The sequence below is a fragment of the Boleophthalmus pectinirostris genome, unplaced genomic scaffold, assembly GCF_026225935.1.
Source record: "Boleophthalmus pectinirostris isolate CB_2022bp ecotype Guang Dong unplaced genomic scaffold, ASM2622593v1 HiC_scaffold_12, whole genome shotgun sequence".
Taxonomy (NCBI): domain Eukaryota; kingdom Metazoa; phylum Chordata; class Actinopteri; order Gobiiformes; family Gobiidae; genus Boleophthalmus; species Boleophthalmus pectinirostris.
This window is the reverse complement of record NW_026571018.1, coordinates 17,515,078-17,540,809: the sequence shown is the minus strand read 5'-3', so window position 1 is coordinate 17,540,809 and position 25,732 is coordinate 17,515,078. Positions and strand designations below refer to the sequence as shown.

Here is a 25,732-nt window from a genome sequence, read left to right as displayed (position 1 = left end):
TAGTTCACAGACACACAGTGAATCAGAGCATATGACCTACTGTATATAAGGCCCAGACGCGCAGCTCACTTAAGTCGTAATGATACTGTCTCTGTTGTACAGTTTGAATGCATGTGGGCAATAATGTGAAAAAGTAAAATCAATATTAGAAGGCAGATGATTTCATATGAGATTAAGGCATGTTTTGTTTAGTGTACAGTATTTAATATGCCTCATATTCAGAAAATGTTGGTGGGGTGCATCACTTATCTATCTTGCATCCTGAATTATATTGTTTCTTTGGTTTTAATTGCAAAAAAATACCTGAACAACATGCATTTTGTGAGCAGGGTTGCCAATCCACAATCCTGACTTGTAGTAAATTTGTAGTAACGTTCCCGGCAAAGCAATAATAGCGGACCCTTCATCAAAAAAGTTATATGCACCTTTTTTGGCATTTTGTTTAAATGCTGTAGTGATGGATTCTAAAAGAAAGACTGCAGGAAATACAATTTGTCTTCATTGCGAGGCGAGTGGGCGCATATTGACGTTAAAGATGTCTGGATTTCAAAAACCAAACAACTACCTGTGAAAGCTTTAGTACATTGGGTCACTCTGGGACAAATGAGGGACAGAACTGATTTGTTTACAAAACATAAATGGATGTTGTCTGGAAGATTACAATAAACATTTCTGTTCATTTTATTCTTAATCAGCTCTTTTTGCTGTCATTTCACAGACAATACTCTAAGTCTAATTATGCATCTCCAGAACATTAACATTTTATTAGCATTTTTTATATATATATGTATATCTTCCTCATCCACTTAGATTGGAGGATTGTTTTTGCCAAAAACTAAAGAACTAAAGAACTAGAACAGCTATTTTAAAAAGTGACGTACTTGAGAGAAACTCCATTGCCATAATAACAATTCACTATGGCTCATATTCATGCACTCTTTCTCTGTTTTTTATGATCAGGAACATTTTATGACATAGACAGAGAAGCATGACAGAAGTGTATAGTCTATTATAAACTATAAATAAATAAATAAATAATTACAGCAATACAAGCAGAGGGAGTGCTGAGACCTGTAAGGAGTATCTTTGGTATTTCTATATTTGGATTCAAGTTTAGCCAGTATTCTAGTTGGACGTATAAACTGATGTAACAAGATTATTTACTTGTCACAGTTGGCTCAGAAAGTATCACAATGTTTGAACTTGTGTTTATACAGACTTGATCTGTAGTTACCTGAGAGATAAATAACAGCTACATAACACATTTGAATCAGTATTGCCTTATTTTAGTTTAGTTTAAAGGAAATAAATGGTGTTTTCAGTCTCTGCTCTGGTATCAGCTGATATCGGATATCAGCAGATACTTACAGCCAGTGTAGAAATCAATATCGGAACTGAAAAAGCTGGATCCTTACTTATAATATTCATTTTATATTATGTATTTATGTATTCATTTTGACCTGCTAAAGTAAAAAGATTTTTCAGCACATTTTATCACATTCCTGGTGCATTGTTGAAATACCATCTGAATATAGTTATTAACATAAAAAATATATATACAGCATATCCCAATCTTCATTTTTGTCCATATGGCCCACCCCTACGTGAAACAGTCATCTTGAGCTGGGTTCATGAGTTAGTTCTGGTTAGTGCATGTGGTTGTGTTATGGTTGCGATGAGAGAAGCCAGTCCTACATGCTCCTGCTGCAGTTACATGGATTATAGATCAACAGTCTCCCCCCTCACATCACAGAGCCCCAGTGACTCTGCCTTCACTGTGCGCATGACTTCTCACAACAACATCTCAAAGGGAATATGGGAAGAAACACTGACATGCAGCTTAAATTAGAAAATCGTGTATTGAAAAGTTTGACTCTGGTTCTTAAAGGTCCTACGTTAAGCAAATGTGACTCTAAAGAACTTGAAGCCATATTTGAATGCTGTTACCTCATCAAAAACATATCTGGAGTTGTATTTAGTTTCATTCACACACGTTTGATTAATCCTTTTTTATTAATCTGTTTACTAACTCGCTTTAAACCTCAGAATACTCTGTTCCACCTTGTGATGTCATGAAGAGCTGAAATCATCCAAATGATTGTAGTGAAGATGTATGGAGTTTAAAAACACAGTGGAAGATGAGACTCAGACTAAATATACATGTGTGAACAAAACTAAACAAAACTCGTTTTTTTTGATGAGGAAACAACATTATAACACAGACGTAGAATCTGTGTATCATCCTTTCATTTGTTTTTCAAAATAAAACCAAAAATAAGAAAATGAAAAAAACAACTATTTTCTTCATTATTTGTCTCCAAAACCAAAATGAAAAAACGGATAACGATTTTATTTTATTTTTTTCTCAGTTTTTGATTTTGTGTTGATGAATAATGGAAAAAATGAATAACGACTGTTTCCCATTTCCATGATTTAAACTGCCATGCCGGACTTTTGCGCCACGTACGGACTGAACCAGAACTGAACCAGGACTAAAACAGGACTAAACCAGGTCTAAAACAGGACTAAACCAGGACTGGGTGTTGGGACGGGCCTGGAGGTGCGCCCTCGTAGCCCGCCAGGATAAAAAATTATCCTCATCCTTTTTTTCATTTTGTAGTTTTTTGTTGTCTTTCTTTTGGTTTATTTTGAAAAACAAATGAACAAATGCTACACAGATTCTATAGACATATGCAAAATCTACTTTTATGAGCTTTGAGGTTTTTTAGGTTCATTCATGCATGTTTGAGTAATCCTGTACTGTTCTACATTTGAGGCTTGAGTGCTCAGAAAATTCTTGTTTTCACCTACCCCCTATCCCCACCCACATCTCACATCTCATCTTAGTTGCAATTATTTGAAAAATTAAGACTTCAAGCAATACATGTAGGCTTCAAAAGTGTCACACATTAAAAATCACAAAACAAATCCACTGCTTGCTACTATGGGGCTAAACAAAAAGCCTTTTGTCCCATTCCTACTGTGCTGGTTTAGATTAATGTTGCAGTTTACAGTGAGCAAAATGTGAAATGATGATCCACTTATGTTATAGATAAGTACTATGATATGTCTTCTTTAATCTTCATACATTTGTATAAAAAGAGATGGAAAGATTTAGTAAAAATTTGATTAAAAAAAAAAAAAAAAAAAATCAGATAATATTTTTTTGTTCTCTGTTTTTTCTTTGCAGAGACAGACTTCTGGAGCAATGACTGGAAACAGCAAATCATCTACTGGACAAGGTATTTGTAACTCACAGTGAGAGAAATGCTCTAATTCACTAATGTGTGCAAGATATTTTAGTCAAGAATCACAGAATATAATATTTTATACGAGGCTTGACAAATGAGCAGGATTCTTCCAAGAAGAGCACCTAGAGACTTAAATGAAATCATTACTGCACCATAAAGACAGCCAAGTATCTCAATGTTTGAGTCAAAATTCCCAAGGTTGGTGGTTGAATCCCTTCTCCAGCAACTGCACACTATTATTGTGTCCTTGGGCAAGACACTTCACACACATTGTTTCTAGTGTCTTTGGTGTGTGAATATGTGTATGTTCATTACTGTTTAGAATGAAATACTGTTATATAAGGTAGGTAGAGTGACAAGGTAATTGCTAAAAACAACAGTTCTTCAATTACAAAACTAAACTTGCTAGATGCATATAAATCCATGTATCATTCATTTTTCAATATAAAACGAAAAATAAGAAAACAACTATTTTCTTCATTATTTATCTCCAAAACCAAAATGAAAAAATGGACAACGATTAGTTTTTTCAGTTTTCAATTTTGTGTTTAAATGAATAATGGAAAAACAGGACTGAACCAGGAGTGTTGGGACGGGCCCGGAGGTCTGCCCGTGTAGACTGTCAGGTGATCAGGACTGAGACCAGGACCAGACCGGGACCAGGACCAGGACTGAGAGCAGTCTCAATATTGCTGAGACCTGTTTAGTCCTGGTTTAGTCCTGTTTCAGTCCTGTTTTAGTCCTGGTTTAGTCCTGGTTCAGTCCTGGATCAGTCCTGGTTCAATCTGGCATCGCAGTTTAAGTCACAGAAATGGGAAACGGCCGTAATCCTATTCCCATTATTCATTTAAACACAAAATAAAAACTGAAAAAAATAATTGTTATCCGTTTTTTTATTTTGGTTTTGGAGACAAATAATGAAGAAAAAAGTGTGTTTTTTCATTTTCTTATTTTTGGTTTTATATTGAAAAACGAATGAACACATGATACACGGATTCGTATAGATGCAAAAATGTTATATTTCCTCCACCAAAGCCAGACTGTGAGAGTTTAATGTACTACAAATGGAACACAGGTACATACAACATCTGAACCCCATTTAGTCAACTCTAAGAAATACCCCACTGTTTCTGCCAACGTCAGTGTTTTAGGAAAAATTTAAACAAGCCCCATTTTGCAAACTGGGCCACAGCGTTATGTGCATAATAATGTAATTCAAATCCTTTGAGTTAGGAATGGTCGAACTGGCTTGTAGCACATGCAGTTATCCAAATGAGGTGTAAAAGAGAGGGTTTAACCCGAGTTCTCATAAAAAAAAAATATCCAAAGTTTTTTGTAATTAAGAATAAATCAGCCTTACAATTGTTAGAAAAGCTTGGGATGTAACAATATCCAAATCTCTTGGTACGATATTATCAGGATATGCATGTCACGGTACAATATTTACTGCGATATTTTGGAGAGGCTAATATAATTGTAGATGGGACACTTTTTTGCTTTTAAAATATCTTGACAAGATTTTGGTGTGAATTATTTCCATCATAATCCCAAGAATTCATGTGAAAAAAAAAAAAAAGTTTCCTTATGTTGTTTGCACTGAAATGAATCATGGGATATGTAGTTCCCTATGTTTATAAGCTGTTGCTGCTAAAAAAACATGCATTTAAGCAAAGGAACTTGTAATTCAATAACAAACTACATATCCCATGATTCATTTCAGTGCAAACAACATAAAGAGATATTTTACTTGAATTCTTGGGATTATGACGGTAATAATTCACAACAAACACTTGTCAAGGTATTTTTAAAGCAAAAAAGTGTCCTATTTACAATTATATTAGCCACTCCAAAATATTGCAATAAATATTGTACCATGAGATGCATATCATGATAATATCGTAAGGTGAGATTTGGATATCGTTACATAGGTATCATGATATTTCAGTTATTGATACATCCCTATTATTATTTATATAGCACATTTCATAAACAAAACTGTTTCCAAAGTGCTGCACAATAAAGATTAAAAGCATCGATCTGAATATGTTTACCGTGCGTCTGTGGACACAGCAAGGTCAGGCTTATGAAACTGAAATTGTAGATAGCCAAGAAAATAGTTTTTATAGCTGACCCAAACTCAGCTGAGGCGACTGTAAGAGACACTGGGCTCTCGTGTTTGGCCTGAAGAGAGAACAGATGCTTCAAGTCTCCAAACATGAATATTCATTTAGCTTGCTGCTCCTGTTTACATCCACACAGATGAATCTTTAAAGTGCTTTTTGCAGCCTATACATTTATAGAGGAGGGTCCATGGCTGCGTGCTCTGTGATACAATACACAGAGGAATGGGGAATGTAATGAACCTGGTCTAGTCACACACAGGCTACTAAACTACAGTACAATTGTTTTTCTACTGCTTTGTACATGAAAAAAAAACTTACCTTACGCATTCTAAACATTCTAATTATTCACTGGGATGAGTTTATAAGGACGTTTCAGAAATTTCAGAGGCCAGATTGGAATTTTGCCATCACAGTAATGCTAACAAAAACTAGCAGGCTTGCAGTGCACTTCCTGATTCTCAGTGGATAAAAGGCTTTATAATGAGATGCAGAAAGCACACAGCAATCAGATTTCTACTGCTCTGTACAACAAATTTTGCTCAACTACAAAAAAAAAAAAAAATGGGTGCAGTCATTTTGGACACTGGCTGCACTGAAACTTTAGGCCTACTAGTACTTTTTTATTATCATTTTAATTCTGTATTTCCTAATTAATGTGATAATGTGATTGTTTTTAACTTTCACTTCTTTATTTGCCCTTGAAATGTGAAGTACAATGTAAATAAATGTATTATTATTAAGGCTTTATTGCTTTAGAGAAAAACTTTACGCATACTGTATCAATGACATTTAACTTGTTTGTAAATTGGGATAAATCGATTTTTTCTTTCACCTTTTCAGATTCTTTTGCATTCATAAAGGCTATTTATTTGCAAACAAAACAAACCACACAAATGAATAAATGTTTCTCCAAAATGAATAGAACCCCTTTTTTAACATAAATCCGCAATTTGTTGACAATAACATTTACTTGCATTTAATCTTACATAATTAAAACAAACCAAAACAAAAAACATTACAACATTAATCATCAAAATAGAACGTTTTATGAAATTGGTAAAAAGAAGAAAACGTGCACAGATTTCTTACACAAGATGCTCTTAGTTTTGTTCTTTCAAAAACCTTCGTTGTGCGTAAAAGAATTATGTAAATAGCTGCGACGTCTGCATATTTTGTCGTACCCTCTGAAATTTTGATGGTACCTGCATCGTGAGTGCCAAACCTCAATGAGATTGGAGGTAATAAGTTCCAATTTCAGCCCAAGCCTCATCCATCACTGTCTGTATTCTCTTAGGCTGCTGAAATCTCACAGGACGCCATTTGATCGTGACCTTTTTCAAACCTCTTATGGAAATACGCCATCACACTTTGTAGCGCTTACCAATTCATTCACCACACGCACATTAGCTGAAGTGTGTGCTGCACGGGCCACTGTGAACATACATTAGACAGATATGAGCAGTGCTGGAGTAACGAAGTACTGTACTTAAGTATACATTTTAGGTATTTGTACTTTACTTAAGTACATTTTACAGTGGATACTTTTTTACTTTGACTTCACTACATTTGAGAGCAGATATCTGTACGTTCTACTCCACTACATTTTTGAACTGGACTGAAAAGTAAAAGTATTTGTAATTTTACTTTGAGACCTGCTGAAAAGGCTGAGGGTTTATTTTTAACACATTTATAATTTGAGCAAACAAATATGCAAAAAACAAACAAACAAACAAAAACATACCATTTCAATTATTTTCACTGAACAAAATTCAGCACAAATCTATATCAAAATCAATACATTTGCTTTATTACATCTCAAAATCTGTGCAAAACACTTTTACTTTTTACGCTTTAAGTACATTTTAACAGGTACTTAAATACTTTTACTTAGTAGTTTTTTTCATATGATACTTTTGAGTATTGAGGGTTTTTTTTTTTTTTTGCTCTGGTATCTGTACTTTTACTTTAAGGTGCACTGCAAACGTCTACTCGCTACTTGCTTGTCTCTATGGAGATATTTTGTTGCATAGAATGTTCCAGAGTAGGGCATTAAACATATCTGCCTAGGATTTATTCAATTACAGAAGTTCAAGAGCTCAAAAAAAAAAAAAAAAAAACTTGAAAAACATGAATTCTTACTATGTGCAGGCTTGCCTCTTCATAGATCTGACCATTAACTTGTCATCAATCATGGCAAAGCAGTAACTTCTCCAAGGAGACAAGCAGGTGTTGAAAAATTACACAATGCACCTTCAAGTAACAAAGCTGAGTACCTCTTCCACCACTGTCCTGTACAGTACTAGTATATGAGTAACTTTTGCCATTTCGTAATACCATTTTCCTCCTCATTTCCAATCCTGTCATTTTAAGCGCTCCAAGGTCAACAAAAGATGACGTCTAAATGTAAGTAGGTCATTTGGAGACATCACTTAATCTGCCCCAGCACAGCAGGTCAGCACAGAGAGCACTGAGAGCACCACACAGCACGACAACAACTGCACTACCGCAAAAAAATACTCTGACCTTTCGCTTCCATGACTTGATATATTGTGACATTTCTGTTTATTGTGAAAACTCCAGCGGCGGCCAATAAAGCTGAACATTCATTTGAGTTATTCCACTCTCTGAGCACTGGCCTCTATAGTCCTACTGTACACTTAAGTTAATGTGCTTTTTGTAACTTTGTAATTAATTCATGCAGTTATTAGTTTTTTCTAATCAAGATTGGTGCAGTTATTTATTTTAATTGTCAGTGATCAGCTTTTATCTGTATAATATAGAGATCTGGAGTCAGTCCTGCCAATAAAAGCATTTCATTTGGAGCAGAGTTCAAACTATGGGGGGATTGATGGGCTGTTCCTTTATTCAATAGCGATAATTACAAGTCTGTATTGTTTATGCTCAGGAAAGTAACAAATAGATTTACTATATTTGTTTTTACTAAAGGAGCACTATGTAACTTTTGCCACCCAGCTGATTTTATTGCTCTGCCTCGGGGTGGGAGTTAAAAAGTTTTACTCCTTCCCACTTCCTTACTTCATTATTGTAAGTGCACAAATGTCACAGAAAAGTTTTGTTGTAAGTTTTACGATGTTAAGTTGACTGGCAGTAATGTGTGAAAACGAAATTCAACAACCAAGCTCGAAATAACTAATGGATTGATTGATTCCACAGAATGTTTACCCTGGTAGCATCTTCATGGCGATAAAATTCACTATTGTAGAACATTCCTGACAAAGCAATAATATCTCAGGTGTCAGACTCTGCAACATAAAAGTTATTAATCAGAAATCAGATCTTGAGCTAGAATCCTGATTGTCAGTATTGTATTTTACTATAATGGAAAAACAGCCTATGCATAGGTTTCAGAATGATGAAAAATAGGACTGCTGCCATAGCAATTAACAATTTAAACCAAATATCTAGGCATTTGCATGGTGAAAAATGTTAAAGTAGAGTAGTAGAGTTAATATTTTAGGTGTATAAGTGTAGTAGCTGAAGTAAGACCCATATGAGGCGGGACATCTCCAATCAAATTAGAATAACATGGAAATAATATACGTCTTTTACTTTCTGAAATGAGTGACAAAAATATTGAAATTTTTCATGATATTCTAACTTGTTGAGATCTACACAAATACTTATGGACCATGGTAGCTGATTTCTAGTGATGACCCTTGAAATGAACAGTGGTAAAGGTGCACTATGTAACTTTTTGGTTAGGGTCCATCACCTTCTTGTTTCTATAGATATGTCAATGTTCTGCCTCAAATGTTCCTCAGTAAGACACGCAGCAGCTCTACGTTACATTTATTCAATTACAGGTGGTTTTATGGCTCAAAAATACCTAGAAAAACAGGAATTCTGATTGTGAATGGGGTTGCCTCTCCACAGATCTGACCTGGTTTTGTCTGGTCTCCATGAAGATAGAAAGGTTTAATGGTGTACTGTGAAACACACCAGACAAAGCAATAACATCTTCTATTGAAAAGCACTTGGTGGAACCTCGTCCAGAAAAGTTGCACAATGCACCTTTGAGTTAAAATATAAAGAGAACACAGACACTTCCCAGTTCGCAGTTGTTTGTGTGTCGATATGTGGACTTTATCACTGGCCTTTGATTTAATGTCAGGCTTCATATTTGGCCTTTACTACGACATGAATGAGCCCGGTCCATAACAGTGCAGACTACAGCCCACACAAGAGCAGTGTCTCAGAGCAGCTCGGTTTACACGGCTTCATTACGCACTTATTCAACTGTGCACTGTAAAAAGTAGCTCCCAAATCACGCTCCATTGGATTGCACTTTTTCAAGACTCCTCCAGTACAGCTACAAATGGGTGGAGAACAATTTTGAGCAGTGATAGCTGGCCTATAGAGGACGCAAGTGAGCTGCATAGACATATTTTTATCACGTTAAATGTGCTCATATCACTTTATTTGAGTCACGTGTTTGGCATTTAAATGCGCTGGTTTGGAGCGACTTAATGGAGGTCTAGGAAGGGCTTGAAGTTTGCAGAAAATTTGATGTCATTATGTTGCTTCTGCCCATTACTTTACATTACATCAGTAAAATACGTCTTGGAGGCATAGGGTGGGGGTGACCTGAAATCAAGTGACTGGTCTTTGTAAACATTATCACACACTTTTGGCCTATTGTGATGTGTGATCACTCTCTCCCGCCCAGCCCCAACTCTCCACTGGCAGCATGTTACTGCTACAGGCTAATGAATGGACAACAACCAGATCCATGCACCGAAGGCCCTGCATGTGTTTCTTTAGTTCAGTGCCTGCAGGGATAGTCACTGATTTGCCCAGATACCATTGGAAGAAAAATTGTGATTGGTCCATTTCCATTCCATTATATTAACCCTTTGCTTCCCAAGAAATATTAGTCCACGTTTATAACAAGCATCTAGAAATTCTTACTAGTGTAGTGTTTATTAATGAATAAAAAACATAAATATATTAGTAGTAAAAAATAATTCAATATTTTTTCTTAGGCCTTCACTGAATACCTTGAAGGCTCCAAACTTTCTTTCTACTGCTCGATTACCTTTTTAAATTTTCAGTGGTACAGAAGTATTGGTGCGATCGACTGACATGATACAGACAGAACAGCGGCTCTTTCTGCAGGAGACATGCAGAGTATCTGTCTAACTAGTATGAATAAAAAAATATGTATGTTTAGTGTACACTGTGCGCACATACAACACACATATTTTCTACACACATGAATGTAGATGATCATAAATGCTGACCTAACCCTAACAGATGGATAGTGATGCATGTTTTGTGTTAAATCAATATTTTAATTGTATTGTTTTATTAATAGTTATTTGGATAGTTCATTTCTAACAGTGATAATCTGTCATCTGATGAGTTTTAGATCAACAACTATTTCCCTCAGGACAATGTCTGCGCACCTAAACTTACTACACAGCAACAGTCAGTATGCAATGATTGCCTCTTCAAATTAAATAAAACAATAATTTCCTCCACAAACAACTAAATCCTGAACTAAGTCTTATCCTGCATGCAAACTGCTAACCCTGAACCCTGAACAGATTAATAAAACATAAATCACAAACCTAGATATTTCACAAATCGTGACATTTGAAAAGTCTGACTCACCAGCCCGTATGCTGTGTTTCGCTCGTGCTCCTGTGTGATGTCGGCCACACAGGTGAAAATGACAGAGAAAGTGACTGCGAATACGCCAGACATGGAGATGACAGTAAAGTACCACCAAGGAAAAAGGACATTTAAATTTAAAGATGAACTAGGTAACTTTTTCTGAAAGAGGTTTGTGGAATGCTTGTCATTCACTATGAGGAGTTTATTGCTTTGCCTAAAATGTTCCACACTCTGGCATTAAGCTTGTCTATCTTGAATGGAAAAGAAACTTTGTACTTGTGAAACTTGCTTTCACCGTTGGTTTAGCTTGGGGTGAAACGCTGGCAGTCAGACCTGCTCCTAAAGCTAGTGGGAGTGTCCTTTGGGAAAATGGCTCACAGTTTGTCTGTTATTAATGTCGATATCTGGATTTAGGGACTAAATAGAGAAATAAAAACACCAGGATCATGGGTCTGACCTGTAACTTGGCTTATCTCCATGGAGATAGATAAGTTTAACATTGTGGCAGTGAGTAGGCAGTGAAGAGAAAGCTCCACCAGAAACGTTGTGCAAGGCAGTTTTAAAAAGTTATAACATTTGTATACAATAATGAGAAACAAATAGAGTGTTCTGAAATAGTGTTTTGATAGAAAAATGTACTGATATTTTACACTTATCCTCTACTACCATTTTTCTCTTCTAAAATTGTGTGCAGTTGGTGAGCAATCAAAAATCAAAACTCCAGTTTGTAAAACATTTAAAACTTAAATTGTATATGAGTAGTTTATTGTGTTATTTTGACCAAGTTTTACTCAAATTTACTCTTCAATCAATTATTTGTAGAAAAGGATTCATCTTTTCTCATCTGTTTTTGTGATCAAGATGTTTTGGCACCCATCCAGAAGCCATTTTCAACCGCTGGTACTGGCTTGAAACACTGCTAATTTATTCGACTCTGGGTACTAAGTTCTACCCCACATCTAGTGATAAATGGCTTCTGAGTGGGAGCTGAAATGTTTTGAGTCCAAATGACCACAGATGAAAGCTTCTCTATGATGAATCACTCCTGAATGAATGAAAGTGTCACTTTTAGTTTATTTGCATTTTCTATTGTGAATGTCTGCACTTGGCTCCATTTCATTTCATGTTGTTTCTTCATCACAAACATGGAGTTGTGTTTTGTTTAATTTGTTTCATTCACACATGTTTAACACACAAACCCTACATATTTAGGTTGAGTTCTTCTCTCACACAGAAAACACTGTTCCACCTTATGTCATGTGATAATACAGTAAACGCTCCACTGTGTTTTTAAACTCCACTTGCTTGCTATTATCTGGTGTTGTAGTAGTCAAGACTGACCTCTAGACCATTTTTTTACGGTCTTAGTCTCGTCTTGGACTCGAGCACATTTGGACTCGGTCTTGTCTCAGTCTTGATGGCACTTGGTCTCAGTCTTGTCTTGGACTCGAGATCTGATACTCGAGGAATGTGATCATATTTCACCACGGCCAGTAAATGCGCAGAGGCTGCAAAACATCACTGAAACAAAAAAACACTTGATTAACTCTGAAGTTGTTTTTTGTGGGATTAAAGAAGGGCTTCTCAAACTGTGGGTGAGGGTCCAAAAAAGGGTCACAGAGTGTTTAAGTGCAGTAGAGTTTGCTTGGTCTATTTTAAACCTAAGTGAACATTAATCAGATAAAATGGAGATAAATTTATAAAAGCATTGATATATATGTACCAAAATAACTATAAAATACAAATAAATGTAGGAAATGTCAAAGATGGTCTTGATTTGGTCTCAGTGGGCCGTGGTCTTGGCCTTGTCTTGGTCTCGACCTTTAAAAGGCTTTGAAAGACTCTCAGAGGTCTTGGTCTTGTCCTGGTCTTGGGATCCTGTGGTCTCAGACTGGTCTTGGTCTCGATGAGTGCGGTCTTGACTACAACACTACTATTATCCCTCACAAACCAAGTATTACCTTCCAAAAAGTGACCATATTTGTAATGCTACTTCTCATAAACTGCCTCTTTTTCATTTGTTCAGACGATAAGAAAAACAACCAGCCCGAGGACTTTGACATTGACATGGAGGACCCGGAGACAGCCAAGGCAGCCGTGGCCATCCAGTCTCAGTTCAGGAAGTACCAGAAAAAGAAGCAGGATGTGAAGTCGTAAAGCCCCACCCACTTCCACGGCAATGTCTGAAAGGGGGCGTGGTCTTGCATGTTGAATACAGAGCACTGTCATGAACTCAACGGGCCTGGGGTGGAGCGGGGTGGGGGCGGTGCAGGTGGATAACAGTATATTTGTCTGTGTGTTATTGTAACTAAATATGAAACGCATAATAAGTGTTTACGTTGATGTATTTGTTGATGTTCTGTTACTTTTTTTTATTTTATTTCGAGTGCCAGTTTTTTGTGCTTTTTTTTCCTGTAACATTTTGTGTATTTTTCACCTATAAAAACAATAATAGCTGTAGTTAAAGGTGCACTGTGTAACTTTACTGATGGAGAGTCCGTCATCAACTTGTCTCCATGGAGATGATGTTGTTTTGTCTGGAATGTCCCAGTGTGGCATTAAACATATCCATCTTGCATTAACTCAATAACATGTTTTTTTATTCACTTAAAAACTTGCATTCTTACTGTGAGTGGGCTCGCCTCTGCACAGATCTGATATTTAAACATGTGCATGTGTGATGTGTATATTAATAAGTTTAATGCCATACTGTGGAACACTCCAGGCAACATCTCCGTGGAGAGAAGCAGGCGATAGACCCTCCACCAGAAAGGTTACACAGTGCTCCTTTAAAGAGGAATATAAAGCCACAAGATTTCAATGTAGATGTGATTTATACCAAACAAAAACATATAATTTTAACTGTATTCTGAAATATAATGGGTTTTGGACACCTCGTCGTCACTGAGTGATTAGTAGTATTGCATATTACATTACTTTACGTTAACAAGTGTGTGTAGTTTGATTTGTCTATTGTTTTAATGTGATCTCCTCTTCTCCTCTATCGTTGTATACTGTACAAGCACATATGAATGCATGCAGCTTCAGACACTATGGTTCACAGTGGAATCAATAAAAAACTGGAAAATGATGTCTTTTGTGTCATAATTTCTTACTGAACTGTTGTTGAACCAAATGCTACATAGAAGTGTATCCGCAAGGTTCAGTTACATACTTTAAATAATAAAAATGTAAGCATCTTATAACTGATATTTTCCAGTTTTAGGATTTTAAAGCTACCATCTGTAAGTTTATTAGATTTTTCTTACCAGTAAATGACAGATGCGAAGTCAGGTCCTTCTAATACAAAGCAAGTGTACATATACTATATATATACAGAGGTGGTGCTACCATTAGGCAAAAGTAGGTGTCTGCCTAGGTCCCCCAAACCTGGAGGGGCCCCCAACTAATTGCCCTCAGTGCCACTAATGGCCGAGGCTTCAGAGCAATTAGATTTTCTCTCAGTATGACATTAAACGACAGTAGTTGACTTTCAAAGAATAATCATAAGAAAAATAATAATAATATCATCATATGTAATTGATGTAAACAAAAATGTAATTTTACAAGCAAAAAATAAAACTACTTTCAGCTCTGGTTCTTTAGTAGGCTACCGAACTAATAAGACATGTTTCCAATCCACCATAATTCAAATAGAGATGTGCATGTGTCAAGGACAATGGGGAAAAACAGACAATAAATATATAAAAAAACAAAACAAAAGAGAAAAACAGTACTTTATAGTAAGGGCCCCAAACTCAAGTTCGCCTAGGGCTCCCAAATTGCTAACTCTGCCACTGTATATATATGTAAACTAACAGTAAGGATTATTCTATATAAATGCACATACCTATATAATTGACTTCATATAAGAAAGTTCATTAGTTTGGCTATAGGGTATAAACATTATACATCAACATCTAAAAGAATATGGGATTTGACCAACTAAAATATGCTTTTGTGTCGCGTTTGTGTCTGATACTAAAATATAATCCCACCAGATATTCAGTATTTTTCAGTATGCCTTGACTTTGCCTGTAGCCGGGACATGAAATCTGTACACATGTGAGTGAGTGCTGGTCTGAGCTGTAAGCATCTAGAAAATAGTTTATTACAGAACATTTTTCAGATTCATTCCCCTCGCGACAGCCGCTGACAGCTTCATATTTCTCTGACTGATCACAGTGAACGAGTCAGTCCAGCTCCGAGCCGCTATTTATGATCAGATCATTATAAACCAGCGACATACGAACGAGACCAGAGCTGCAGAGCAACTCACGTGGAGGTGGGTAGTACTCAGTTACATTTACTTTAGTATCTATTTAAAGAAATCCTGCATTTTGGAGTAGTTTTCATACCACATATTTTTACTCCTACTTGAGTAACAAAGGTTGAAGTCACAGAACTCATTTGGTTAATCTTTCCACTGTGAGCAAGTGACAAAAGCTTTATGCTGACAATAAAGTATTTGAACATTTGTGTTTCTTACATCTTACCTTCAGATATGATAGTCATTTTTTCACTTTTTTTTTTGTCTGTTCTTTATGTTTTGTCCTTTAAATTGTCTTCATCTTCAAATTATGAATCGTATTTTTCATCCAGAGTGTTAAATCTGGACTGTTAAAGAAATGATTTTGTGCAGTGAAGTCCCACATCACAGTGAGAATATGTGGAGTGGACAGTGTTGTATGACTGATGACAAAAGAATGTAATTTGTTTTGTTTTATGTCTTGGAAGCGTGTACATGTTAGAAACATGTAGTAGGAGGTATAATTTTAAGCACGGTTTTGTAGTTTGTATATAGGCCTAAATACAGTCTAAGACTTAGTATTATTATTATTATTGTTATTATTATTATTATTATTACTACTACTACTACTAATACTAGTACTACTACTACAATCTTATTAAACATTTGATAGATTGCAGGATAATAGGGTTTATTAAACAACCTTAATCAACATAGATCTAAAATATGTGGTGGGGGGTTTGGAATAGGCTATTAGCCATTAAAGCTTTTAATGCTGTATTGATTAGTTGTAGCCTGTGAGTTGGACTGGGACTATTTAAAGGTCCTTATCAGTGATACCGATGGTCCAGTCCGTAGTCTGTAAAACAGATCAGATCCCTATAAATTAACCAAATACACTTGTTTGAATTAGGCCACTCCGGCCTGTTTTATAGTGCAGGATCATCATTTTTATATTCATTACATTTTATTGCATATTTTATATGTTCTACTCGTAAAGTTGACTCTGTGTTGTTGGTCAAATCTGCCTGGTGACTGCACAATGCAAAGCTGTACCATACTGCCTCCTGCTGGTGAGGGGGCCGCAGTGCACAGCAGCGGGCCTTGGAGCTGGGACCTGTTGAGGAACAAATAAGGCTGTAAACATCTGTAAACATTTCAAACCTGCACAAGACGCTTTGGGGAACAGCCATTTTATTTATCAAATTTTGAACTTTGTGTTAGTTTCTCTTTATTCCAGTGCCACCTTGGTGAACACTAATGTTAAAAATAAAATGTGACATTATTCTTTTGTTAAAATGTATCATAATGAAGACAGTTAATCAAAGATCTAACCAAATAAACGGACAGAATGACCTCACAGCATCTTGGATCAAACTCCTTTCGGTGGACCCAACAGAAAGAACAGAAGCTGGTGGGGGTAGACAGAACAAAACATCTCTTTACGCATATCCACATTTTTAGATATTTCCCATAGACATTAGGTTTGGTTTGAAGGGGGATTCTGTTGGATTGTCTCACATTTTCCCTGTAGAGGAGTATTGCTGCAATGCAGCAACAGTAAATCTACTGAGGAGAGTGAGAGCCCGGAGGCTCTGCCTAGTGCACTGAGAGAGGGGACTGATCTGGACACACTGTAGTGGGGATGTTGTGAAGTGCAAACCGTTACTGTCTAAAACCTCCCTGTTCTAGCTAACAACATTTACCGCTGGCTCACTGCAGCAGTAAATACCCCTGAATACATAGCAGTGTCCCGCCCTGTAGGATACTCACAACATACTTCTTTACAGTACAGTATAGTTTCATAGACTTTTCATAGCTTTTTTCATATTGCACCATCAGAGAATGGGACACAGAGAAATATCAACAGAGACTCCATTTCCTAATTAAAACAAGATATGTGCAAACATGACTAAGGACTTTATTAACCAAATCAATTTCTCCCTGTAATATCCACAAATAAAAGTGATTTCTCTTTTTATATATATATTTATAGTAATAAGAATAATAAATCTTCACATTGGATCATTTCATAGTGTGACAAAATGCTCGACTGGTCTGCCCAGCCGCGGTCGTCATCCTCATTGTCTTTTTAGTTGGTCAGTCCCCATGCATCCATAGGAAATAGATTTTTTTTTCTTCAAAAAAGTAACAAGTTGAGAGCAGCTGAAAAGTTTGGACTGGTGTCAATTGCTTTTGTTCCAAGATTTCTCCCAAGTTTATTCAGTTTTTCTGAATATTCCATAGGAAAAACATGACTCCAAATGGTCATCTTCTACTCCGGAAGAACAAAAACATGTCCGGGTTCGTATGAAAACCTTGTAGCAGTGGTGAGCATTTGGTTATCAAGAATAATGATCAGTAAGTTGACAACTAACAATAATAATCACTGATTAATATAAAGAATGAACAAGAATAAATAATGCTCCTCAATACTCAATTAGTTTGGCAAAGCTCCGTCTGGAGTCGTCTCCAATGAGTGAATCAAATAAAACAGTATAAACAAACTGAAAAGAGAAAAACAAAAGCTCTAAAATAAATAAAAGGAGATTAGTAAAAGTGAGGCCACCCTGCAGGGGGCGCCGTATATACAGAACTGTGGTGAGTCAGTTTACTGCACTTGAGTGTTAGTCCAGTGAGTCCGCTGTTACACCAGCGTGTAGGACTGCGCCCCCTACTGTTATACCAGCGTATAGGACTTTGCGTAGGGGTTGCTGCTCTGTTTGAGATGTCCTCTTGAGTCCAGCAGAGACTCCTGGGACGTGCTCAGTTTGGCGGCCTGTGCCAGCTCTGAGCCCTCTCTGTGGGGCAGTGTGGCGGCAGAGCCTGGCTGCCACTGGGCAGCAGCGTCCCTGCTGGCCTGGGGGGCTTCTGTGGGTGTGGGCGGGGCCATACGGGACGGCCTCTTCAGAGAGCGGCTCTTCTGAGGCTCCAGACAGGCCTGGCCCATGGCTGCCCGCTCTGTGCTGGAGGTCGCTCTGGTGCCCGAGCATGACATGCCGCGATTTAACAGGAAGTCCATGCGCAGGTAGGGAGGAAGGTGAACCAGCTCGCCTCCTGCAGGACACATGAGAAATTACAATTTGATCCTAATGAAAAAACTCATTAATCATCTTAATTTCGAAGTATTCTCCTGACAACACTTTCTGTGTCAACAATTCTGACAATGTATTCAAAACAGAGAGTCAACAGAGAGTCAAGTGTTAGTATTGATATTAAGATTAGACATTAGCATTTAGAAAGCTGTTAGTGGTTAGCCTGCCTCACCCGGTCTGTGGGCTTTGGGCACGGCCATGTTCATGACGCGGCTCACGTCCTGAGGCTTGGGTGGCGAGGCGGTGAAGCGGCAGATGCCGGACTCGGATGGCGTGCTAGAGGTCAGACTGTCGGTGTAGTCGTTTGTGCCCGCCGTCATCTGCTCCGACGACGTGTCCGAGATGAAACACTCGGTGATGGTGAACTTGGCGTGCCGCAGCTGCTCCTCCATCTTGGCGTGCTCATAGGCCCTCGCCAGCTCCTCGTATGTGGACGAAGCACTCTCTGTAGACACCATGCTGCTCCTCGCGCGGTCTGGTTAGTCATTACAGGTGTTAGTATGTTTACGGTTAGAAATTTTGTTGTTATGAAATAAAAGTTGGGTAAGGAATTCTTTCTATACCAAGTGCCACATTATCAGATTACCCTAACACAAATTTCTAAACAAGGACTGGCTCATAACTCAAGAATAAATCAAAAGTAATCTGTTCCAAATGATGAAGAAATCAAATCTGAATCAGAACTAATATTGGCTATATTTACAAGCACACCAAAAATCTGATCAGATAACTTAAATGTCATGTAAACAGTATTTTTTATAAATAACTGTACTTTGTCCTACAAATCTACTGATAAACTGACATAAAACTGATTATTCTATTCATGTATTTATCTCTTTTTATTTAAGTAAATGTAGAAATTGATAAACAAAACTAAAACATAAAAAGACTAACACGAAACATCTAAAGAAGCATAGGAGTAAATAAGATACTTCTTCCCACTCCTCTTCGGACGTGTTGTTATTTGTGACAGTTTTGTGTCTTTATAGTTTACATGTTTGAAAGAAATCCATTCTATGACGCAATAAGGACACCATCACAATGACCCTGTTTATTGCCTGTGTAAGACCCCAGTGCAGTTTACCTGTGTCCTGAGATGGGCTGACGCTGTAGCTGTCACTCTCTTTGTCCACAGATCCTGCCACTCTGGGCGTAGGCAGTCTCCAGTCTGTGCTGAGGGTGTGGGAGGAAACAGGGGGGTGAGGTCTGTTCAGCGTCCACTGGCTGGCGTAGCGGTTTCGAGCTGCAGGACCAGCTTTAGCGGTGCGGCGGGCAGTGGGGTCTGAGGGCAAAAAGCAGAACTTTAAAATGCCATTTCAAATACGCCTTCATGAACCTGAGAAGAGGGATAGAGCAAAATAAATTACAAAGAAACTGCAGTAGGCCTAAGATATAATGTATCCATTCACAGGTTAGTTGCAGTCACATTACGTCACAGACTCCTCATAGTTTTAAACTGAGCTGGAAAACAGGTCAAAAAGATCTATAGAGGAATTTACTGCTTAACTGTAACGATAAAGATTTGTTGACCTGGTTTATGGTAATTACTAAGCCTACCTGAAATAAAAAATACCAAAGTTCAACATTTAGAAAAATTCCCAAAAGATGTGATTGTTGTAAGTAAGATTAATGTGTCAGGTTTGTAGAGCCAATACCAAACAAATAATAATTATAAGGGCAACATTTGTGGATCATAAGTTTGGATATCTAGACTTAGACAAACTTTAATGACACATCACAATAAATATAATAACAAAGATACAACAATATAAATGGTGATAATAAATTCAAAATAGGGAGCAAAATTTAAAATAGTAGTAGTAGTTTCTAGTAAAAACTGAACATTTTCCAGAGTAAAAGAAAAAATCCCAGAAATCTATGCAATGACAGTTTCTTCAACACTGCTTTAAAGTGATCAGTATTAAATGTTTATATTGCACAAAAACAAATTGCACAAAAAAAAAAAAAAATATGCAAATGAAAAAAAAAAAGCAAAGTGGTGCTAAACTGAAAATATTAGGTGCACAAGAAGTAAAACAGCACAGACATCACACAGACACACAATGCAACTTATTCAGAAGCCAAAATGAAGAAAAAAAAGCGTCCGTACTGGACTTACTGGTTCCGGGCCTGGCATCGGACACATCCACCAGAGGACCTGTGGCCTGGGACAGAGACTGGTAATGCACTGTGTGAGTCACTGTGGACGACTTCTGCTTCTGTGTCTCCCCAAAGTCATTGTCAGTCAGTAACACAGTGGATCTGTCATCTGCAGCAACAACAAATGCAAATCAGGTGAATATATTTTTAAGCATTTCACAAAGCAAAGATAACAAAGAAATAAAAAAAAAAATTGTAGTTAAGCAAAACTTGTTTTACCGCAGTACTGTGTAAGCAGCTCTTAAGGTAGAAATGAGACCACTGTGTGTTTTCTGCATCTAATTTTAAAGCATTATGTCCTCATAATGAAGTGTGCTGTTAGCATCCTAGTTGTGAAACAAGCTCATAAAGTTATCACACTGAATAATTAGGATGCTTGGAAAGCATAAGATATGTGAGGAACACCTTTGTACCTATGCAAAATTAACTAGTTGTGTTTTTCACATTTTGAAGAGTAAAAATGTGGTAAATGTGTCTTTAATGTCCACATTTGCCTTACCAACAGTCTCCATGGTGTCCCTCTCCTCGATCAGAAGCTGGGCCCTGGGGATGTCGATGTGCATTCGGAGGGTCTGCTGCTGCTTGTTCACTGGCTCTGCTGGACGTGTGTTTTTACTAAAGGAAATACAAACACAGATATTAAGCAAAATTCATACAATCACAACACAATAAAAGCACTGAAGACCTGTACCTCATCAGCATCTCGGCCAAGCTCTTTGCATCTAAAACACAAACTGATCGTTAGTACAGTTGTATTCACATTATAGAGCAGTTTCACACTGTACTAAGGACCTCACCCCTGAGCCTCTTCAATCTTTGCTCCCTCCTCCTCCTCCTCAGCACTAACAGTCCGATGAAGATCACCACGATGCCCACCAGCACACAGGAGATAGTCACCATCATCTTCATCCCCTCTCCGCCTCCAGAGTGGTCCTCACTGACATTTGGGGCTTTGACCAGAGGGGCAATAGTACCTAAAAACAGAAATGAAGTTTGATTTATTTACTTTGTAAAAATGAACTAAAAGATACAATTTCTTGCAATATGTTATATTTAAATACATATAAAGTCCAAATGTGTAGTCAGTTTGGCCAATCATAACCTGTTAAAAGACCAGAAACCAGAAAGCCTGAACAAAAACTAGGTAGGGGGGAAAGGGGACAGGTTTCTCATTTTCCATCTACTTGTAAAAAAAAAAAAAAAAAAATTCTAACCTGGTTTAGCCCTAGGGTTTAGACCTTGTCCTATCTATTATATACCAGGTTTAGCTCTAGTGGTACTTGAAATTTCAAATTTTTTTTGTAGGGGGTACCTGAGTGAAAAGTTTGAGAGCCACTGCTGTAGACTATTCTAGATGTAACACTGAGTAAAATCTGTGCAGAAACTCCTAGTTAACTTTCTGACAGTCACAGCTAAGGGGGTGAATCATAGGCACACTGGCCTGGACTAACTCTGACACATGTTTTCTTTCCTGGATAGAGGAAGTAGAAGTCTGGATAAGTTTTTTATAATAACTACAAAACTAATGCACAACTTAATATTTTTTTTAATAATAATGCACTAGAAGAAAAGCATGTTTGGCTGGCTCACATCTTCACAAACCTGACTCTTATTTGATCTACAGAAAGATTGTTTCCATAGAAATGTTGTTCCTTTGGCTATTAGCTTCAACAGTATAGCATAAAACGTATCTATCACTGCGGAGAATGTTCCAAAGTAGGGTTTTAATGCTTCATGATTTATTAAAAGTCCTATAATTGACTCTTGTGAGCTTTAAGTCATATTATAATGCTGTTACCTCCTCAAAACAAACCTGGAGTCCTGTTTTGTTTCATTCACACATCTGTCTACATCTCCAAAGCTCATAATGCTCTGTGTCACCCTGTGGTATCATGTAGTAGTAGTTTTCAGGTTAGTTCAGTAGAGATTGGCAATTCCAGGATTGAAATCATCCACTTGATTCTTGTGATGGTATAACAAGTTTAAATACACAGCGGAGCACTTCCTGTATTACCACATGACATCGCAAGTGGAGTATTTTGTGTTTGAGAGAAGAATTCAGCCCAAATATGCAGGGTTTGTGTGTTAAACATGTGTGAATGAAACAAAACATGTTTTTGATGAGGAAACAACATTATAAAATAGATCAGAAAGTAGTGTAATATGGTCCCTTTAAGGCAAATTAAGGCATAGTTATTATAAAGTGTAACTAAAGTCCGGTTTTGAACTTACTGCCATCGTAGCTGAGCGTGGCGAACTTGACTCTCTTCTCTGCATATCCAGCGCTGTTGTACACTTTCATCTGCAGCTCGTACCACGTCGCCTCCTGCAGGTCGTAAAGGATATAGCTCTTGGTGAGGGAGGTGCGCTGGGCCGTGGTCCAGGTGGGCGAGTCCACAGGGCGGTACTCCAGGGTGAAGGAAGTGATAGGACAGCCGCCATTGTTCCATCCGTTTAGGTTGAGTTTGACCCGAGTGGCGTTGATGCTGGTGAATAATTCCTGTTCTTTAGAGTACTGGGGTTCTGCAGGACAAAAGCATACACAGAAACATGTAAGGTTAGAACAAGGATAAAGAAATATGCTCAGGACAATGTATGACTATATATTATGACTAAACTTATAACTGACAGCTGAGTAAAGGTAAAAAAAAAGCAGCACTTTTGGCACAAAATGAGCCAATACATAAATACTATTTATGCCACCTGCAGTGTTGGGAAGTGAATACATGTACCGAAAATTAGAAACTCAGAACACAAATTTAGAGTAACTGTATTCTAGTACAGTTACTTTTTCATTTAGTGGGATTTATTTATCTATTTAAATCAAAGGAATATTTCACATGTACATGTAATTTGGGCTTTAGTATTCAGAATGCAGTACTCTGATAGGACTATGTAACAGAATACATTACAAAATACGTTTAGTATTCTGTAACCAAATACACTTTCAAATATTTTTTCCAACACTGACCTCCTGCTTATCACTGAGTTGTCATTGCTTTGCCACAAATGTTTCACAATATGGCATTAAACTTATCTATCCCACATTTAACCAGTTACAGGTCTTTTGCTAAAAATACACTGATAAACAAGCATTCTTATTATGGTTGCCACTCTCCACAGATCTGACCTGTAACTGAGCCTGGAGGCATTACTGCTTGTCTGCAAACAAAAGATTAAAGCAATATTGTGGAACATTCCAAGAAAAGCAAACATGTTTCCATGGAGGCAACAGGTAGCAGCCCTTCCAGAAAAGTTACTTAGTGTACCTTGGGATGATATGCTTTTTATTTGTACAGGGACAGTACACAGAAATACATTAACTAAGACAAAAGTCATAGGAAAGATGCTGGTGCCAGGTTATACATTGTTCAAATACTAATTTAAATTAAAGCCGCGCGCGGCGATGGTGGCCCTCGCCCCGGGCGCGCACCGCCCCCCCCACGCGACCTCCGGGGACTCGCGACCGCCCCGGCACGCCACCCTCTCTTCCCTACATCCGCCCAGGTCGACAGCTCGTCCATTAGACACATTAAATAATGCACCTTTAAATGTTTCAGAGGAGTCATTGCGCCCCTACTGGCCAACCATGAAAAATGCCCAATATCCGTAATATACTGTTTTTGTTTACAATCATGCATAGAATTTAATCCCCGACTTTGGTACAAATCCGACAATGTTGACGTTTCATGTCAATGCTAGGGGGCGCTATAGTGTTCACATTTCATATGTTTTATAGTGTATTATAATCAGGTCGAAATCAGGCATGAGTGATTCAAATTTCAGCACGATCGGACTAAGCCTGTGTGTGTAATTATTTTTTAACTATTTTTTGGGGGGTAGTCTTTGTGCCCCTGCTGACCAACCGTAAAAAATGACTTTTTTGCTTGTAAACATGCATAGAATTTAATTCTCGAATTTGGTCCAAATCCGATAATGTTGATGTTTCACGTCTATGCTAGGGGGCGCTATAGAGTTCACTTTTATTAAATTTCATATTTCATCACATTCAGGCCTGGATCACGCAATTGTGATTTGAATTTGAGTTCTCTAGGACAATGCCTGTGGCCGTGACAGGTCACAGAAAAAGCAGGAAATGAAGGCGTTATTCGCCGGCGTGCTACGGGCGAACTGTAAGGAGTATCCCAAAAAAAATTGGCAACTTCTGTGAGTTCATGTCTGTAGATGTGACATGTCAAATTTGAGCTAATTTGGACCAAACCCCGGGGACTTGAATCTTTTTGTAGACCCCCAAGTCAAAACGGCGGCGAATGTTTGATCCAATATGGCCGACTTCCTGTTCGTCATAGGGGTGCAGAATGATTGACTTTTTTGCTTGTAATCATGCGTAGAATTTAATTTAACATTTACAGTGAATTTTTACATCACTAAATATATCGGTGATTATATCGGCAGCGCCAACTCCCATTATATCGGTTTCATATCGGCCACAGCAAAATCCATATCGGTCGGGCTCTAGTTTGTAATCCACTTTTTATGGCGTTGTTCTGTCAGCTTTTCCCATTTCTGACCTTTGTGGACGACTATCTTCGGTACTCTAAAAAAAAATCGCTTTTCCTTCTCTCGGTTAGAACAATTGGCACAGCCGTAAACTGCACAACACATCGGCATTTCCCTCCAGTCGGTTCACTTCTTGCCCTCCATCTGATTTTGCGTGCTGACAAACGTCGCCCTGTAATGTCACGTGAAACCCAGATATTCAGAATTATTATTTCCATGTAAACTCCAAGGAAAATATTTTAAGTCCAAACAATTTAATCCAGAACAATTAAAAAACATCATGTGAACGTGGCCATTGTGTTCTAACAGTGAGTTTTTTAATCATTTCAATACCAGGTTTAACATTTGTGCGTTTACCTTTTGGATATTTCGTGGCAAAGTACAGTGTGATAAAGAGTAGAGGGGTGTGCAAAAATATTGAAATATCGATATATATCGTATCGTTTAATGTGATGACACAGTATCGATATTGTGGGCTGCTCTATCGATATATCACCAAGAGTATTTTTGGTTTATTTTACTAAATGATTTTGTTACAGCTACAGTTTCGTTGTTTTAGTGGAAGGAAACTCGTTTGACATTTTCGCTGTTTTGAGGATTAAAATGTTTGTGTTTCATATGAACTTTGCACAAGAAGTGGTTTAACAAAGATTTTCCATGATTTAGCCTTTATTTTTTACTGAACCGTATCGAATC

At 37.5% G+C, this 25,732-nt stretch overlaps 2 protein-coding genes across 4 annotated transcripts in view; one reads left to right on the top strand and one right to left on the bottom strand.

Annotated features, from left to right (window-relative positions):
* The window catches only part of pcp4a (Purkinje cell protein 4a), a 37,887-nt gene extending 24,661 nt beyond the window's left edge, over nt 1–13,226 (top strand). The window contains exons 2-3 of the mRNA XM_055148822.1: nt 3,191–3,242; nt 13,038–13,226. Coding sequence (XP_055004797.1) covers nt 3,191–3,242; nt 13,038–13,168 — 183 coding nt within the window. The 3' untranslated portion in view covers nt 13,169–13,226. The remainder of the gene's footprint in view (nt 1–3,190; nt 3,243–13,037) is intronic.
* A 3,236-nt stretch (nt 13,227–16,462) lies between these two features.
* Nucleotides 16,463–25,732, bottom strand: part of LOC110169097 (cell adhesion molecule DSCAM-like) — a 162,636-nt gene continuing 153,366 nt past the window's right edge. For 2 of the 3 annotated variants that reach the window (XM_055148442.1, XM_055148440.1), the window contains exons 26-33: nt 22,748–23,038; nt 21,313–21,489; nt 21,207–21,237; nt 21,015–21,130; nt 20,466–20,624; nt 19,440–19,637; nt 18,528–18,830; nt 16,463–18,317 (exon numbers count right to left, since the gene is read on the bottom strand). In XM_055148442.1, the coding sequence (XP_055004417.1) occupies nt 17,941–18,317; nt 18,528–18,830; nt 19,440–19,637; nt 20,466–20,624; nt 21,015–21,130; nt 21,207–21,237; nt 21,313–21,489; nt 22,748–23,038 (1,652 nt within the window). In that variant the 3' untranslated portion in view covers nt 16,463–17,940. The remainder of the gene's footprint in view (nt 18,318–18,527; nt 18,831–19,439; nt 19,638–20,465; nt 20,625–21,014; nt 21,131–21,206; nt 21,238–21,312; nt 21,490–22,747; nt 23,039–25,732) is intronic. The other variant, XM_055148441.1, reaches the window with a different exon arrangement.